This window comes from Homalodisca vitripennis, chromosome X, assembly GCF_021130785.1.
Source record: "Homalodisca vitripennis isolate AUS2020 chromosome X, UT_GWSS_2.1, whole genome shotgun sequence".
Lineage (NCBI taxonomy): Eukaryota > Metazoa > Arthropoda > Insecta > Hemiptera > Cicadellidae > Homalodisca > Homalodisca vitripennis.
This window is the reverse complement of record NC_060215.1, coordinates 98,188,782-98,209,954: the sequence shown is the minus strand read 5'-3', so window position 1 is coordinate 98,209,954 and position 21,173 is coordinate 98,188,782. Positions and strand designations below refer to the sequence as shown.

General features: G+C 29.6%; 1 protein-coding gene across 1 annotated transcript in view; it reads left to right on the top strand.

Annotated features, from left to right (window-relative positions):
* LOC124369530 (nascent polypeptide-associated complex subunit alpha, muscle-specific form-like) overlaps positions 1–21,173 on the top strand; it is a 70,076-nt gene that overhangs the window by 36,067 nt on the left and 12,836 nt on the right. The window contains exons 7-8 of the mRNA XM_046827552.1: positions 8,691–8,732; positions 13,911–14,084. Of these exons, the coding sequence (XP_046683508.1) occupies positions 8,691–8,732; positions 13,911–14,084 (216 nt within the window). The remainder of the gene's footprint in view (positions 1–8,690; positions 8,733–13,910; positions 14,085–21,173) is intronic.

The following is a 21,173-nucleotide window of genomic DNA, read 5'->3' as shown; positions in this document are numbered from 1 at the left end:
ATCCAGATCTTTTTTAACTTGCTATATTTTACTGAATATTTTACAAAGTTTATACATTTTAATTCCTATATCTCATAGCTTTTTAGAAGAAACATTGCTATTCTAATTGGATGTGATGCATGACTCGCGAAATTTTGCTTTCCTTTGAATTGAAGATGGATTAAACAAATATTTGTTACTTAAATACTACATTTACTACTGTAGTAGAATAACAATAACTCCGCTTACAGGATTTCTTTTTTGCTTACAAAACTCATATAGGTGTATAGGTTTAGTGAATTGTGGTTTTATTTAATATTTTATACAATAATATCATTGAATATCTATGTAATTAATATTTGAGAACTATGCCATTGATTTGATGTCTCATTTTGTGTTATGGAATGATTGTGTGTTTGTACCATAAAAATTAATTTAGTTTCTATGTGTGTCACAGCCAACATCGCGTCACTTTGACTATTAACATATTAGAAAACGACACCATACAAACATGTTCGATTCATATTTCTTATTTGTTCTAAAAAACTTTATATATATTTTAATATATAATAAAAGTATAGTAAGAGATGAATATTCATTATGATAGTATTCGTTATAATTATTATTGGAAGAACAAGGGCTGCAAATCCTGAATATTTAATTGCAATAATAATGAGGTATAAAAGCAAAAATAGCGAAACCTAGTAGCAAAATAGTAGTGAGGCAAACTATCTGTCAAACTTGTTTTACTACCGGAATAAACGTGTCAATGATGGGTGAAAATGTCTAAGTAGATAGAGCTACCAGCTGTGAACGAATAATTTGAAGATACAGCTCATTAATAAATATCATAAACTGTAGTTTATCCTTACTACATGATTATCAATCGCTTATTATTTTTGGACAATATTGTATAAAAAATAAAGTTTGACCATTGCTAATCTTCCAGTTTAACGTTGTTACGTCATTGGTAGTGGTACTTTTTATAGTTCACATATGTTTTTATGATTCTGTGGCAGGTAATTTACTGCATACGTTACTCTCGAATTTTTTCCCATCTCTTAAAATCCTCTTCGTTTACTTGTCATTCTTTGTAAATTTCTGATTGTATATTACCACGTATTAACTCTCACACAGTATGGATGACATGTTTTTGGATTAAGAGTAATTCTCATTACCTCTTAACCTGACTGAACAGGGTAGATTGGCCTTCTGAATTCAAGATTCCTATCCTCTTCCTATTACGCAAATATTCCTTTGCGCTCCACAATATGAATAAAGTTATACTCTAGAGACAGTTTAATATAATTACGGGATAAAGTTAGATGATGACAAAAAAACCCCTCATGTCTAATAGTTGACCTCCTAAAATGTGAGAAATCACATGGGCATCTTTTTGGGTTTCTGAACTGCTAATTACGAATTAATTGGTTATGACATGCCTGATCTAGACTTTATACCTAATCAATAAATTGTTTTCTAAGTTCAGGCTCGACTACACTGTGTCCAGGCATACTTATCTGTAGATTTAATCTGTTTCTTCCTATATAACAATTCCCTAACTTCCATTCATTACTTTCCATTTATTCCTGGTATAAAACTTCCTTATCTGCTTCAAAATTGTAACCAGAGCATTGAAACATTCCTTTTGTACGAGTCCATGCAAGTAATGATTGTCCCTTTCGTGTAAAACGGGTGAAATAAATATTGAAGTCATCGACCAAGTATAAGATTTTCACACATGATATAACAATGTATTGTTCAGCATTATTATTAGGAAAATAGGACTAGAGTATATATTTAATGGATTGTTTTGAGAATTATTATATTGTCAAATGAGGGAGTGCCACTATTATGGAACGTAGTTATTGCTCAAATTATAAAGAAAAGGTAGATAAAGCTCGACTTACCGTTATAAAGGATACATAGGCAAAATAACGAGGTATTTAATGTTCTCGTAAAGTACGTGGTTGGACCCCCTATTCTGCATACTACTGTGACGCTAGAACTGGTGATGTAAGTCAAGGGTAGGTTGAAATTAGATCTTCATCGTATATAACTTAAGAAGAATTCTCATTCCTTAAAATCCGGCATACAAGTCTAATAGATAAATGTTTTTTCTACACCTAGCACTGTGTAGAATAGCACTGTTAAAAAATTTTAACCGACAACAAGGCTTATTATTGTAATAATAAGGCTAAACCTCCCTTGAAGAAACCAGCCACATCTAAGAATACAATGGCTTGTAGTAATACTAAGATATTCTTTAACATATTAATAAAGTGTAACATGAAACCGTTGTACAATAAAATCCTGACAAAGATGTGGACAATGAGTCGTTTGTCTCAGATATAAATATATCCATGAACATGGACATTAACGGTGAAAAGTTATTCGCATGAATCGATATTAATACTAAAATACTAGAATGGATATATTAAAAGTGTAATCCGTGTTGAGTAGCACTATGCACAATGCTTGTTTTCACAGTCAAGTAAGAACTATCTTAAGAAGTGTGACTTAATGTGTACAGCATATTTGTTAATAATTCTGAGAACGCCATATATCTTCATTTGAATATGAGTCTGCAAGCTAGACAGAAGTGGAAGTTAACTCTTGTACCTGAAACTCGTAATGGATGATAACAAGTTCTTTTCGGTATATTAGTGTTTGTAACCCTATTATAAGCAATATACTGATAAAAAATGATAATAGAGATGCAGTATTATTACTTATCGGTGTCTTCTTTAGAATACTATCAGTAATATTCATTAATATTCTTTTACTGTTACTGTATACAGGTATCGTAATAGTAACGAAGGACGACGTAAGATTGGAGGCTTCTGGCTTAAAAAATAAGAACCTGCACATACATAAACCTCTCTATCACCATCTGAAAAACACGAGTGCCCGAATTAGAAAATAATAAGCGGCTGTACAGAGTTTTAGTTTCATAAGACAAGACCAAACCCTCTTCATCAAGTACACCGGCACGTTTACTATTTACCGGCGTAGGTGAAGAGCTGCTACGTACTCAAGTAGAAGTACAGTTTTTTGCTTTAAGATTATTTATATTTTGGATTATGTATAAGAGGCAAATCCATATTTTAGCAAATGATCATTTAAGTATGTTTAAATTAATCCTTTTAATTTTTAATGAAAATTATATTTTGGTTCAATATGTTGGTTCAGTATAATGCATACTAAATATAAAAAAGAAATGAATAAAGCTATTATAAAACGAAAGAATAAGTATTTTTGCTTCTTAAATTACTAATCGTATTACAATTTTCAAATTAGGAAGGACATATCTATTTGGAACTAATTAAATATTTCATCGTGAGACAGTTAAAGTTGAGTGACAATCATTCTATGAACATTCTGGTGAAAACATAGATTAACATCAGCACACTCGAATGGTATCAAATATATGTGATGAAGATGACATCTATGGTGTGATAAAAATACACACTGATGAGAAATTAAGTCCCAGTAAGGTGTACAATTATGGGTGTTTGAGGGAATTTTAACATTACAAGTATTGTATGATTTCAAACTTTCAGAAATCGAGGAGTAAGGAGTATTTGGGTAAAAAATATTTTGTGTATTAGTAATTGAAGAGTATTACTGATATCTGTCTGAAATTTATTTTAAAAATTATGCGATTAAGTCGTTCATTATTACACTGTACAAGATGAGTATGAGAAACAGTTAGGGATTTGAAAAGTTGTAAATAAAACATAGCAATTAATATAAGAACTTGATTAATATCAGTTGATAGATATTTTCATTATCAATTTTTATCCCAGTATGTGGATTATGTACAAAGAGGAAAGGTTAGTAAAGCCGCATCATTCCTGGGGAGATGGTGGAAAGCACCGAGGATATTTACACTATTAACTAACGTCAATCCTAAAAGAATTTTAAGCGTATGAAATCTTATTTTCCAGACAAATTTTGGCCTACGAAGCCATATCTTACACCTTGAGACTATTGCAAGGATCTAAAAGTGATTTCGAACAGTTGCGACTGCTATCTTTAGGAATAAAACGCTCAGGAAAATAAAATGTTTATACGGTAGGAAATGCTCAGTTGAGAGAAGTATATTGTGGGAATAAGAAACGTTATAATATGAGTTTGATGATATTTTATCCATTACATTTTGAGTATTCAAAAACTTGAATAAAAGAAACTTATTATTTATTCAATATATTCCGTCCTCTTATTAGTCCGTTTTGTGTCATCCATGCTGTGAGAGCCAGAAACTACAGTTATACAACGAAACACGAGTTTATAAGTACCGTTTCTTACACGCAAACAAATCATACACGTCACACATTGATCATGCACAGACCATATAACAATTGTAGAAAATTCGGAGAATAAATGTAGTTGAGGAATTTGAAGGGTCCACGAGGTTAAAAAATACAACAAAACTTTGCCTATAAGTTACCCTATAAGTTTGCCTATGATTTTACAATAACATGTAAAAGATTTCAGATGATTATCTAATTAATTAAGTTTCAAATATATACAAAAATTAATAAAACCATTTTAACAACGAATTTTGTAAATGATACCACCATGGAAACAATTTTAACAAATCTCTTTTCTTATGGCTTTATTTTATTAGTATTTATGATTGCTTAAAACTTTCGTCACGGCTAGAATCTTATATATTATGCTAAAATATTCTGCCCGTGACTGGCCTCTTCCCTATAACGCCATAAAACGCCATATATAGACATGGTACAACCAATGCCCAAAGTTCATTGCAGGCAATGCCATCCACTTCCACTTCGGCCCTTAATTAAAGACACACACACACACACATACACACGTAACCTTACCTAAACCTTTTTCACTTTTTTAAATCACTGAAACATTCAGTTAAAAAACATTTGTTATTTAATCAATACTATCTATAATTCCATCGCTTTTTTATTGTTGTATCAGCTATCAATGCACAAGTCTCCGATTATGTCACATGTTCATTGAATATGTTTGTCAAATTGTTTTGTATTAATTTTTTATACATAATTTATTCAAATTTTTAAGTTTAATAGCAATGTGGAAAGAAAATTTGCACTCATATAAGGCGATTCAAGCTACTACAAAACTACAAATTTTTTATTACTCACACGTTCTTTTTATGCTAAATTAATCCTAGTTTAAGAGAATGTAACTATTTTAGTTCTACTGGTGGGTATTTAAGACCAAAATAATGTATTTAAGTAATTTTAAATCTTGATAATAGTAGAAATAATAGGTCATTTATGACAGTTTTTTTCAATTGCTAAAAATTACTAAATATTATTTGGTAGTTCCTATTGTATGTATATAGTAAATCCATTGTTAATGGTTGTGGAAAAGTTCGGTTACATTTGAATCAAAGTTAATGTTTTTAAACGTATAGTTTAAATGATATTATTCATGGTAAAAAAAATGTGATAGTAATATTTCCTTTAAACACGTCACCTTGCAGACTGTTGCCTGACAGTTAAGGAGCATTTAAGGGCGTATTCAGGGAAATATGCGGGGACCAATATTCTAACCCCACGAAATTTCAATACACCTTATTATTATTTTAAATACCAATACTACATAATACCTTACTTATATTATGTATTATACCTTAAATAATACCTTATAGTAGTCAAATTCAACTGTCACCACTAAAAATTTAAGGATATAATGTGAGTAGTAGTATAAGAAAAAACTAAGCACACACACATACACACACACACATATATACATAGATTCGATGGAAATACAAAGGTTAATAATGATTACCGAGTATCTTAAAAAGATTGTAACGTGATATTGTCTTGTTTTTAAGCGATATAGTTATAAAACAAATTGTAGCAACATCTGTTTTAAATATAAAGAGCATAAGTTATATATATATATATATATATATATATATATATATATATATATATATATATATAAATTTGAATATTGAATAAAAAATTTCATGTAACCATTACATGCTGTTATAATTTTTAAACGGTTTCCTGGACTATCCTAATTGAAATCCTACATGCAGAATCGAAGCGTAGTTGGCTACTAGTATGGCTTCGAATCAGCAAGTAAATGCAGCACTTGTGTGTCATGTACGTCATCCTATAGTAGCATACTCATTCTACTAGTTCTCTGTTTGTTTGCACGTCAATATTGATCTGTAGTCATTATTATTACTGATCTATTAGCACATTATTTTGTTAATATTTTAGTAATAATGGTAAGATATGATAGTAATACTATTTTTTTGATGATAATATTTTATAATATGCAAAAATTTGAATATGTTAACCACTCATACCTTTAATTTTGGCATTTTGTACTTTTAGGGCGTATTTTTTGATATCTTTTTAGATAAAGTTTTTTATCTTTATGAGATTGTAGCGTGTTAAATTTCTGGTTTTAAAATAAGCCTATGTTCGATAGGAATGTATGTGCACAAATAAAATTTAAGATTTGACATAAATGTAAACCAAACAAACAGAATAAGACATTAGTAATTCTTACTTTAATATAGTAAAATTATACCGTACGTAATAAAACAAACATGGCAAGAGTAGATGCACATTATTACTATTTCCTTGATAGTTTTGCGTATAGAGTTACACCTTTTATACGCTATTTGCATATGAAGAAAATCATGTCGAAAATGGAAAACAATATCCCTTTATAGGTAAAAATATAACTACATACCAAAGCAATAACTAAACAAATAACAAGTAAAACTGAATGATGTGTGTTTATTAGATATTTATTTAGACATATGTAAGTTTTTAGTTATCTACCTTGATTCGAACAATAGTGTTGTACAAGAGTATTAAAACTGACACGCCAGATGGTTCTAATTTGGCATTTATATCAAATTAAGTTTCAGAAAACCCTATTCAATGCACATACTACCAGTTGTGGGCTGTCTCTTTGTATAATGTGCTCTGTGGGTAAATAGTAGTGGGACGACCGAAGTGGAAGTTGCTGAATTTTTCAAGTAGCATTGTCGAAAAATATCCCACTAGTCAATTGAACTCTGTTAAGCGTAAACAGTTTAGAATTGTTCGTGAACATAAACGTATGGTTTAAGTTCCTGTGACTACGATCGAAATACTGTACTGGATATTTCCACATTGTGTATGATAGAATGCATCTCAGACAAAATCATAATCAAATTATCATAAAATAAAAAGCGTATCAATTTGAAAAACAGCTGATCAGATTTATATAGTTATATCATTAGCTATTTAAAATATCCACCACAAACACAATAAATGATATTCTAAAATATTTATGTATATTGGGGCTAAATTGAAGTTAGAACCACTAAAAATGCTAAAGTTTGGATTGCTAAAAAGTCTGCTAAACAACGTAAAAATTATGAATGAGAATATAAGTAATTATAACAAAAAACAACAAAAGAATGATTGAGCGATTGAAACTGCTCTAGATAATTTCATAATCCGAAGCTTAAAATGTATTACTTTATTAAACTGTGCATGTTCAAAATTTTAAAGTTATATCAGTTAAGAAAAAAAATATTTACTATATTTATTCCCTGATAGCAATGTATTTGAATACATTTCTGCATGATTTATTTTAATTTACTTCAATTTACATATAATAGTAATGTTTAAATGTTTAGTACGTTTAACGTTGTTCAAGTTTGAAAATGTGTATTGAAATGTTGACGTCTTTTAACGTAATATAAAACGGAAACACACGTATGCATGATTAATGAATAACTACAGGATACCGTTTGGAAATTTCCAACCCGTCTTGAGGACTTGGGCTTTTCCTGAGTACTTTTAATGAGGCAAACGTATATTTTGATAATTAAAAATAAACTTATTTAGTTTTACTAGATGTAAGAATTATTTGTCCCAAGTTTAATTTTTTATCTAAATACAATTTGTATTCTTAAAAATTGAGTCTAATAAGTCATAAATTAAAATAGCTGTATTAAATTAAATCGTAAACTCGTATTCCAAATTTAAAAGAAAGTTATTGATCATTTTTTGCAGCACGTTAACCAGGCATGAACTATACCGTTGTTCATTATGAAATCAGAAACGTATGACAAAGTTGAATCTGACAACAATGACTTTGTCTTCACTTTAGCACAATAATAAACAATCCTGTGACGATTGTATCAGTTGGCTGTTGCACTACTGAACTGTATGAACATAATAATAGTCCGAAATCTGGCATGTATGTCCGTCTCAGTAGAACAGTGCTTGTCTTTGTCCAATAATTTTTGAATTTTGTTCTAGATGCTGTCGTTTGTTATTTTGTTTTTTTAATAATCCACCAATGTTCTGCATACCTACACTCTTCCAGGGATCCATGAACAATTTCATTTTTTAAATGATACTTTATTTGATGAACTTGTTTATACTACAGTTTTGGTCTGATTATTTACATGTTTAAATCATCGTGGATATAACGAGTAGAATAAGGCTGTTATAATACCTAAAACATTAAACAGTAATGATGGTGTAAATGCATAATCGATGGAAAAAATACGTAATGGGTTACGTCATACACTTTAAAATTAGCACCTTTCACTATTAATAATCTCTACCTATTGCTATTCACAGTAGTATACAATGGTTTTGTATGGGGTACTCTGTAAGGTGTAATGTGCAGAACAGTGGTGGGATGGAATGCTATGTTTGAGACTGACCCTTATTGTTTAGACACCCTCCCAGGACGGTTCTGCTGAAGCCAACTCAGGAGATGTAAGTATCACTTAAACATGACTCTACACCTTCTTCATACTGTGTAGTCTCATACACATCTACCGTTGAACATCAACCATTTGAATCGATGATCCATCATTCCTCAGTAAACCAAGGAATTTTATTACCAATTCTGCGTATTAGATTGGGACTAAATACCCATTCATCATTACCCATATGCTTTTGTATCTTACAACTTTTGATTAATTATCATTTAATAGATTAGCTAAGTTCTGAACCAGAACTGATCTAATGTTAGTGTTTAATTAATCATTGAATGAATCTAATATTATAACTACTGCTTTGAATATTTAAATTACATGAAACTTAATACTGTCACTAAGCTTCTACCAGAGTGCTAGAGTATATTAAAACATAATTTAATATGTTATATATTTTACTTGTAACATTTATTTATTTAATACTATCATTGTATGTAAAAGACAATATAACTAATGACATAATTCAAGATAATGGTCAAGACTATTATCTTTATTTTATCTATGGATTAATGTAAGGAATAATATCTATTTTTATACATTTAATAAATTTCTCTTCAATGTAACATTAAAGCCAATAACATTATTAAGGTCTAACAACTTTTAAACAGCAAAATTATTACATTAAATATTAATGGATTTAAATCATTTTTAAATTCCTTTTGTGTAAGCTTTTAATACTTGTTTTTCTAAATTATAGTAGTTTAAATCACTGTTTCATTTTTAGATAACCACCCCCAAAAAATCACATTTCAAACATGTAAGTACATTTTCTCTCTTTCCCTGCCTTAGTATTACCACAATATTTGACTTATATATTTATTAATTGTACCCTGCGTTATTATTAATGTAGAGAGAGTATACATTTACACAGTTTTAAACATAATCTCTGTTATAATGTTCTGTAGTGTAATGTTTTCTAGACTTATTCTGTGAGCTACGAGCTCGTATATACAAATCTCTAATTTGTTAGTATTTTGGCTCCCATTTGTATATCTTACCACTTTTGTAAAACTTAAATATCCTTTCTGCCAATATACATTCACTATCAGTACAGTATGAATGAGTTCTATAGTATATATGTTTTATATTTTAATTTTATATCAGACAAATAATTTTAACCACTTAATATTTCATAATTTTTCTATTATTTTATTAAAGTCTGAGATATAATGATTTTCAATAAACTCACTCATAATTATAAAATACGTTTGAAACATTCAAACAACAACTTTTGTATAATAATACAAATCAAGTTTGTTTTAATACACTTAACCCATTAAAAAAGGAAACATAATACATGTTGTTATGTGTACCAATTCATAAAATAATTTTATATTACTATAAAACCACATAAGTACACATGAAGATAGGCTAGAATTAGATGTAGACTTATTAGTACACTTATCATTGAATTTTTTTATGAATAAACGTAAAGTTTTTTGTTTGTTATTTGAGCACTACCATTATTGTATTTACGTGTCCAAAATTATGTCATAATATCACGAAAAGGTTTTCATTGCAATAAAATACAGAATTTACCTGTGCTTAAAATTTTTCTCACGTGTTTTATGTTAATAATAGCCAAGATTGTAATTTTCTTGTTACTTTTATAACAGCACATATTGTAAAGCACATTTTAATTGTAAATAATAAATATATGATTAATTTTGATTCCGTAGTTTAATTGTGAACCTACTGCTGTAACAAGTAATGGACATGCAATGTAATAGATCGTTTCTGTGATTAAGTCACTGGCTTTTAAAGCTTTGTGTTTTGTGTAAAGTGCATATCTCGTTGTGGGCAATAACTCAAAGATAATTTATAAATCTTCTGCAAGATTTATAACTTTTTTAATATCTTTTAATCTAGTAAATCCATGGAATTAATCCCGATGTAGCAGTCATATGATTCATTTCGATTCCCTTTGAACATTAATATGTGAGTGTCTAATTTTGTTTTTATAGATTCTATTATAATATGCTATATATGAATATAATGTTCTCCTTATTTTGTGTGCCGTCTGTTAATTATAAAACCATAAACAATTAAAGATGCAAAAATTAGAGAAACAATGAAAAATTGCCGTAGCTAGACATTTAGTGGTAGTATTTTGTTAAATTATTTTAATTACTCATGTTTATATAACCAATATTTTAATTTAACGAATATTGAAGTGACAAAAATCAGTATATTATAGTTTCTAAAAACGGGAATCACTATTGAATTTTACAAGGCAAAACTATCTATAAATTGCAGAATTATATTACTAATAAATGTTGTTGTGTGTGCAAATTACACTCATTGTTTCCAAATAAAAACTGTGTTAAATGGAAGTGTAATAATTAGTACTGAAGTTGCAAGAAAGAGCTGTAATTTGAAGATGATTTCAGTGTCTCAGTAAGTATTACTTACATTTGTATAATTGAAACCTTAAACCACACTGAGCAAGTAGTGAAATTTTATTGGCACAATTCTGTCACTTTGTACAAACTGCACTAAAGCATGAGTTTGTTTGGCAAAATGCACAGAGTGCTACACACTTTGGTTGTGTAAAATGGAAATGGCATACTAAATGATTAAGATTTGTAACATATTTTTATTTAGAAGTTATGATTAAAATTGTGATTCAGTTATTTTCAAGTAAATACGAAGTAGATTTAATTAGATTCATCATCATTATTTAGAACTATTAGTAGTAGTAATATGTTAAATCCGATAAATAAGAGTACTATTTGATATGAAGTTTCATACAAACACGTCTACCTAATAACTTAAAGCTTACATTGCAGTCAAATATTGACATCATATTTTAGTATAAAGCAGGTGATTTGAGGAAATTTTTTTTAGTTTTAATTCAAACTAGATTATATCTATAGAAATTGGATTGTTAAAGAAAATCTATTTGAATTAATCGTTTATTGCAAATGTATGGTGTTTCTAATTTTTCAGGATCACTCCAATGTAGCATTGTCTGGAAGTCTGGCGAACAATACTCTGTATAAATTCAGAGATACCTGTGATATATTATTTTAAACGTTTGTTCAAACTGTTAGGAAAAGCACATTATTATAGTTTACAATAAGAAAGTAATAATTTAAAATAATGTTATTCCGAAGCCAAAGCGGTTGATAAGCTGACCTGTTATGGGCTTTGATTGACCAATCGACATGGTTACTCAAAGTATGTAAATCTATCGTTTAGTATACCACATAAGAGCTATTTTTAGAATAACCATACAATTTATACACATTTTGTAACACCGCACAAATCGGAAACCACCATCTCTTATTTATGAAGTAAGTGAGCACATTTCACAAACTAGAAGTTTAAGATTGGCTTCGCGACAAGAGTTAGAAATTGTTAAGTGTCATATGTTTCATTAAATTAATAGATGGATCAACCAATAAACATAACGGTATGTATTACCATATAACGGTTTGTTACACATCTTAAAAACCCCTATAAATGTACCAGGCGTAAAAGTATTATGCAATCTATCTTTCGTAACAGATGCGAAGTAAAGTTTCACAAATATATGCACCGATTTAAGGTATTTATAAAACACTATACGGCTATTATTATTAGTTTATTATTTTATATAATTTACGATTATCATTGTGGACATGACAGCAACACAAATATCTAAGTGATTTCTGTGGTAAAATACAGCAATGTGTTTTAAAAATGTGTTTTACAATTTGCTATGCTGTTTCTGTGCAGTAGAGTTAAGCATATTTTATGGATCTCAAAATACAGGTCAGACTGATAATAAACTGCATAAAATCATAACTGAAAGCAAAATATTTGATGAGAAAAAACAGTGACTATCTAGTCTATCTGAATACCATAAGATGATATGGGTTGCATTAAAAAACATTATATTTTCAATAAAATAAAATGCAAACTAAAAACTATTTTTATTTCCATAGTTGTGGCAATTTTAGCAAAAAGCCAGGAAAAATGCTATAATTGTGATCAGTGCTATGCATAGCCAAAAGATTTAACTGAAAGGTAAGAAAAATCAGCAAACATATATTAAACATATGTTTTATCTTTAACAATTTAATGCCGTAAAGGAAATACGTATGTGTAATGATATAGTACATATACTCCAAAGATATGCTGTTCTAACTGTGAATTCAAGCGAATGTATGTAATTGCATACTTGGTTTTACATACAGTGTTTAATCTAATTTTCAGTTATACACATAATAAGAAGTACTTGTATGTTTGTACAATTTGTTTTAGTAAATAACATTATATAAATTAGGAGTTGTATTGGAGATTGTCAGTATAAACTATCTGGGTGTTTATATGGAAGAAAAAGCAGCTACGTCTATTAGTTAAATGCATAAAACCTTCTCATTGTTCTTTACATGAGTTATAGCAGATAGGTTGTTCCAGTTTTGACTAGTAAGCTAAAATATGTAGTAACAAAATGTCACAATTTAGCAGCACAGAGTTTTCAGAATAAAATCTAAATATAACACACAGCTAATATTAGAGATTCACATTAAATGCCGCACCAAAACATGTACAGCACAATACAGTATATTTATGCTATATTTTGTCAATATGTTTACATTTCCTTTAAAGATTGCAAGGCCCCTCAGGATGCACAAAAAGTTATACAGTGTATTTATGAAGAAGAAGGGCATTAGTAAAATAATCTTGTCATTGTTTTATATGAGACTGAAAAGTAACAGTTTCTGAATTAAAACAAGATTCTTTTTCATTGTCACTGCAAAAGTAAGAGTTTAAAATTATCTTATCCTATGTGAGCTATTCTAACAGTTTCATTCCAAATTTAAAATTGTGTAGTGACAACCACTTTCAAAATCTTTTTAACGCTAATAAAATTGTTTAACATGTTGGAAGGACGATATCAAGAAATATTTTATACCTGGAAATTTATAAAAGAAGTTTAATAGTTCTTGAGAATAGTAATACAGAAAACTAATCTGTTCTGTATAGAAAAACATTTTAAAACCTTATAACCTTCAGAAAATTACTTTTAAATTTAGTTTTGATGTAAGGAAACTTGAAATTAAACTATGGAATAAGAATAGTAGTTTTAGTTCATAGTATAATGCTTACACATTTTTAGCGTACTATTAAAATGTGTGATAGAATCAAAACTTTAGTCTTATCAAGACGAATATGTTAATTTTTACAGATAGAGGACCACAAATTGGACGTAAAGGCCCAAAGTAAGATAGGGTCACTGGATAACGTGAAGCACAGACCAGGTGGTGGGGATAAGAAAATCTTTGATGACAAGGACTACCTGAGGCAGATGAGCGGGACTACGAGCAAGGCAGGCAGTGAGGGCATACCGTCCGGCACTCAGGTACAGTATCGTCCCCTGAGGTACCATGCACTTACACGTGATGTCAATACAATTAACCGTACCAGCTCAGAAACATTTCTTAGCAAACATATAATTGACATTCCTACAACTAAGCCAATATCTCTTTCTGATTCCTCCATAAACAGAAATAACATTGACAACTATTTTCAACAGCAAATATCACAATTATCTAATTCTAAATTCATATTTGGTAGCTCTATTTCTTCCATGTCGAGTGATTCTTTAAACAGAACAATAGCCGAACCACATCAGGGTATAAGTGCAATTCAAACCTTTCGTAACTTGAAAGTTTTTAATGACAGCGAAAGAAAAGTTGTAGACCATTTGCAAGCAATGAATACTAGCTCTCTGAATTCTACAGATGAATATTCACAAACATTTGACAGCGTTCAGAAGCACAACAGTCTTGGCTTATCCGAAGGAAATCTTTGTTCAGAAATAAATACTTTGGAAGATTTTTCAGTAGATAACATGAATAAGTTTTCTAATATAAACTTTGAAGATGACAAAGTTAATAAAATGAAAATGTCTGTTATGTTTGGTGGGTTTGAAAAGACTAAACCAGATAAAAGCCGTATAACAGATATCCCATACCAGAACCAAATTCAAAATAATCCTAAAAACCATTACAGTGGGAGAGTGATGGCCGATTGTAAGAATAGAAGTGATGATTCTTTTCTATTTCCTTTAGAATATAGAAGCATTGAACGATTAACAGAGTTTTCTAATAATAGTAAACTACAAAGGCAGTCACATGATCAAAAAAATGTTCTCAAGGATAATGTCATTTTACATACAGCTCAAATCCATCATTCGCCATCATGTCACAATGTCTCTTTAGAGAATAGGATATCTAGACGTGGATCAGATATTGTAGAAAGTGAACCTGCCAACGTAACAGTAAGGAGTCATAAACAACGATCAAATCCTATCAGTGTATCTGATCAGAGTGACTCCACGTACCTACCATCTGACGATAATTTTTTCATGGACTCTTTTCATAATCGTCCAACGTTCAAATACATGTCTGACACTAGAGCACAGCAAGCAGATGACGAGGAGACAGTATCATCATGCAGTTCTGTAAATGTAACAGACAACAAGAGATTTGGTAGTCTTGTGAGTATAAGAAGTAACCTAAACCAATATGGGTGTGAAACCCCATTAGGAGATACGATGAACATTGATTCAAATAGTGAGTGTTCTATAACTAGGAATAAAGAAACACCAAATACTAAAGAAACTTTTGGAATAAACCTTTTCACGGATAACGCCAGAAAAGATGTTGATAGTTTTAATGGTAGCCCTAAACCTATAAGTTTGCCTTTAGGAATGTCGTCCTTAGTTTTTTACAAGGATAAAGATGGTAAGAATGTGTTGCAAATTTTCAAGCAACATACACAGAGATCAAAACATAACTGATTCTGTACAAAGTCAAGTAACACTACAGTATGTCTATACTTCTACTTCGTTTTTATCTTCATACCTTGACAAACGTTAAGATGGGGGTATGGTATCCATAATACTGGTATGGATCGAAATATGTGTGTTTACATATTATTAGTTTAAGTAACAAGGTACAAATATCTGTTTCACAGAATGAATATAATAGGCACTTTTAATTAGATTAAAACAGCACAAAGCTTTTAAACATAAAACTACACAACCAGCTGTGATTGCCCGGGGGGTATATTTAAACGAGAAAGCTATATTTCTAGCATCAACGTTGTAGTTAGTACGAATACAAAATCTCCTCCAAAACTATGATCACTACTTTCTACGAATTTCTACTGGTACCAACAACAAACATTGACGGAATCAAGGTGAATTGTGAAATAAAAAATCAAGAATTTGTAAAACAAACAAATTATGATATTTATATAATTTTACTTCTATTATAGTATGGACGCTTCCCGTAGTCTGTATACACATTTTATTTTGACTGTTATAATAATTTTGAAAACAGTTTAAGAGCAAATGTCACGTCTTGTCACTATGTGAATTTTTTGTGATTGAAATCTGGCAAGACCAAAAAATAATTAGATTACTTTGGAAGTGAATACAGCAATGCATGAAGAAATAATAATTCATCAATGATACTTTTCCTTTAAACTTCCGCACAAATATGTAGAGGCATTTCCTCGCTAACTGTGAGATTTTAACATTTACTTTTTAGGCATAGACTTATCCCCCTTGTAGCCTTAATCTGGCCGCTCTCATGAACCATGGACCTGTGCTGGATATTATCAAACAGAACAAGAAGAAGAGTCGGTGCACTATAAGGTCAACAATACTGATAACAAGTGGAACGTTCAAAGACAACTGAAACCTACACTATGTCTATGTGAGGCCAAACAATCCAACGCCATAGAGCACTCGGACACTGGATCACTCAAATGATAGCACCACTTAAGACCTATTCGGCTTATACCGAATCATGGATTGGATTCTCCCCATAGTTGTCACATTTCAGAGATGGTTAAACTGTACAAAAATTATAATAATGAATAAGAAATTTTACTAAAAATGCTTACTACTAATTAAACATCAAGCAAAAAGAAAAGAAATACATGCAAATGCTTAAATTAACATAAAGAATAGCATACTATTCGATGTATCTGGCATAATTGGATAACTGAAAACTTCATTAGTGTTTTTGAACCTCAGGATTACAACACTTTGATGGCGAATGTTACAATAAAAATAAAAGTATCTTTTAATTGCACCAAATGAAGTTTTGTGAAGGATAATTAATTAGAATACGACTAAAAGAATTTATTTCAATTCATATTTTTATTGTCAGGGTTATTATGAACCTCGAGAAATACATCATTGGAATCTGTATATTGGTTAAAATACTAGACCTGTTTTCGAGTTACGTTTGCATAGTTAAGACTCATTGTTATCTTCTGTCAGTATGTGTTGATGTGTAAAATAAACCCTTGCATATTGAATATATGTAGTTAATGATAACATTAATTACAGACGCAAGTGTATGGTGTTTAAAAACTATATACTTATAGTTTACATAATATTCTCAGGAATATCAACCAGGTAAAATAGGGGTTTTAACCTCTACTTACGACGGAAACACGTCTTGTGGCAATTTATGTGTTTTTTTTTTTTATTTACGCATAAATGTATTACACATGCTTGTAGGACTGTGTAAATATGTAAATACAAATAATTTGTAGAAATGTGAACATTTGTTGAAAAGGTGTAGGACATAACAATATTGTACTTGTAAAACCCCAGGCACGTGTAATAATGTACTTAAGTACACAGTATGTCTTAAAGTCATCCTATACTCCATTTTGAATACCCCTACCAATTTATGAAAGCACGTGTTTATTGCAATTTGAGCATGAAACCTAAAACACACTAGTATGTAAAATTGTCATAAAAATAATCCTATGTGTTTGTCCATTATCAGACTACTACATTTTTACTTTCTCCTACCTAAATGTTATGGGAGGAATGTTAGTTTACATTGGGAGTATTATGGGACTCTTCTTTAAAAATGGGGGTGGGGGCGGCAGAAATATAATTACCCATTTCTATGTGTATGCATTTCAGGTCGATAATGACAAATTTTAGACTACAATTGTTTAATAAATACATATCAGTTTATTTTTAATTTGCATTATGAAATTTAAATAAAACATTCTTTTTGTCTGTGAGCGTGTTAAAAATGTCTGTAACGTCTTTTATTTAAATTCCAAATTCATAGCGGATTGAGTAAACATAAATGACATTTTAAGTCACATTTGCAATGAAAACCCACAAAAGATAAAATCAAATATTTTCCTTATAAAGCGTATTCTCAACTAGATACTGGGCCGTCTACATAGACTAGATGGTTTATAGTTTCCCGGTTTACTCTGATGAGCTTTATTAAATACGTGATTTGTATGTAGGCCGGTGAGGAGATAAAGGCTTGTTTTATGGACATTCAAAACAATGATATTAAGTCATATCCACGTTTTAGCCTTAGTTACAAGAGTTAGGAGAATAGGTTAACCAACCAAGCAGCCAACCAATAAGTTCTACGAATCCAAACTTATATATCAATTATGTAATTCAATATACGCCACTATGAACAAAAAAAGGTACAATTCAAAATCCTACTTGTCAAAGGTAGATACAAAAGGTAGGGTTTATATGTTTGAGTAATAAAATATAATTGATCTCAAAACATAACTAGGAATAGTTTCACATTTACATACATTTTTACTAATTTACAAATTATCCCAGTCGTTCTAAGGCCTTTTTAACTAATATCTGTCTACATAAAGTTTGTTAAAAGATGCAAGACTGCGAATAACATGAAATAATTTCAATTACTCGATAAAAAATAATTCCTAAAGACGTTTGACCTATACAAATATCTGACATAATGTATATAAAGTTTAAATGTTATTGGTAAAACTCGTTATTTAAGTAATACATTTGCGTAGCTAACACATTATTAACCCAGTTTAAAATGCACACAACAAAGCATTTACATACCTGTACATGTGTACTGACATAAGCCTTAATTCAATATTAAAACTCCAAGTGAAAAAAGTTTTTTATAATATATAATTATAAATTATGCTATAATATGAGTTGAAAGTGTATCGATACAGGTTTAATACAATACTATGTATTAATCTCTAGAATCAAAATTTGCAGAGGTAATAATTACCTCATATTTTATGAGGTTTATGACCTCACATACGTTTGAAAATAAGTATATTTAAACTTTATTATTCATAAAATCGATCCCATATTATAACTAATTTAGATATAGATGAGTTACTTAGGAATCACAGATAGCTACTTTCAAAAAGTTGTATGTTTACTCTAGCTGAATTATTTGAGTTTCATCATTCACGATATCATGATATTCTGTTCATACGTTATATATATATTTCCTCTCCCAATATGGTACAAATTAGTATGTTTCCCTAATAGTTTGTAATAATTTATCCTTTTAAATAACAACCATATTAATAATGATGTTGCTTGTTACATAAAGCATTGCCTGTTAAATTTGTGATTAAAGGTCAGTCAGTAGGGAAGTAGTGGTAGGAGTTGATAGTAGTTTCACAAGAAAATTATCACACCAATAGAGGCTAACACTTCACTTGATATTCACCTTAGATTTTTGTATGAATTGCGTTAGACTTTATTAAAAAAAACTTACAATTAGTGTCGTAGTAAATTAAGTACTATACTTTAAAGCAAATACTACAAATATTACGGTATACCACTAAAATTTTTTTTATAAGCAAAAAGATGTATTAATTCCACTCGTACATTTACGTATGATATTTCACATTATACAAAACATTATTGTAGTTCCACGTAATCTTCTGAAAATAATGCATAATATAAAATTTTAGTAGTTTATATATTTTAAACGATACGTTAAGTATTTTTTATTTGTAGCTTACTTGGTTACCAACAAAGTCATTACATAACTGCTGAAACTTGTGTCAGTGGATGAAAAATAGATTAAAAATTTACTATATTTCATGTTTTATCAATTAAAATAATTTCAATTAAATTAATTCATAATCCATGTTGGGTTTAATTCATATTACTAATGAGTAAATAGAAAAATGCCGGTACAGTCATATTTCTATACTTGATATAATATAATAAATTAAATATAAAAAAAGTCATAATGAATAATAAATATAAAAAAATGCTTTAAATGTTAAATATGTATTTTTGAAAAAGTTTTTAACATCTTCAAGATTGTTTTGTATTACATTGAGTTGGTGTTGCAGCTAAAGAGCACATAACTTTTTTTAACTGTTTATTTTGGTAGAAGTAGGAATATTCTTAAAGATTTGACACTGGCATAATAGTTATTTAGAAAGTCAATTGCAGCTAAAAAGTAAAAGATCAAGCTTACTTATACATATTTATAAAACTGTTATTCTTAAGAGCAGTCAATTATTTACAAGGATAATAGAGAAATCCAGAAACAAGAGATGTTTTCTGTTTGGGGATAGAATTCATGTCTACAACTTGACATAATCTAGCTCCTAAAGTTATCCTGAACTTCACTATCCAATAATCAAAGTTATTCCAATTCCATACTATGAATTGACACGTTTTAATACGAAGTGGGTGAGTAATATTTTTATACTGTGTGACTAAAACTTTTCCTATTACAATTACAATTTATCTGGCGCCTGTCCTGAAAATTTGGCATTGGAAGTTTTATTTTTCTATTTCTTACAATTTAAAGCCATACACTTCTTTACTATAGGGACATCGACAATTCAACTTCCTATTACTTATAAATTTAATATCTAACAGTTCTTTATTTAAATACTTATGTTGTTGGACAAGAAGACAAAGCCAAAACAAGAGAAGTTTAGGATAGTGCAGCGATTAGAAATAATGAAATATAGATCATATAAAGTGACTTAAATGATGAAAGTGAATGAGGCTGTAATCGCCTAAGTTTTGTGGAGGTTCAACTCCCACAGCAGATTATGTTTATAAGTCATTCGCCGATGTTAGATGAATTACTATTTCCTTTTTATAATTAATTACTATTATCCGTAGATTTTTTAAGGGATACGATTTGTTATATAACGATGGACTTCATCTTCTCAAGAATGTTTATTACGCCATGTTTCCAGGTATTTTCATTCCTGATATTTGGCAAAAGAAATTCAGCTCTCTTTATCAATTGGGTTATGGCTATATCCCGGATTAATATTAAATCCTCTAGACAAATCAGTACATGTAACAGCTGCTTAATGCTAAAAGCCAGTGACACCGAAAATAAATCACGAAATATTTCATATACTAACGAAAATTTACATCATAGACATAATTTCATGTAGAAAGTCTCTGAAAATAAATAACGTGTATATTTTTTAGCTTATAAATAAATAAATTAGCTTTCAATATTATGTCTTTTGTGAGGTTTAACAACAAGAATACTCTTATTTGCCTATATCTCTTATTCTTTCCCACAAACGTTATCGTTCCTTAATCTCAGTTAATATATTTTTAAATTTTTAATATGCTGTATAAGCTAGAAAATCTAAAATAATATAA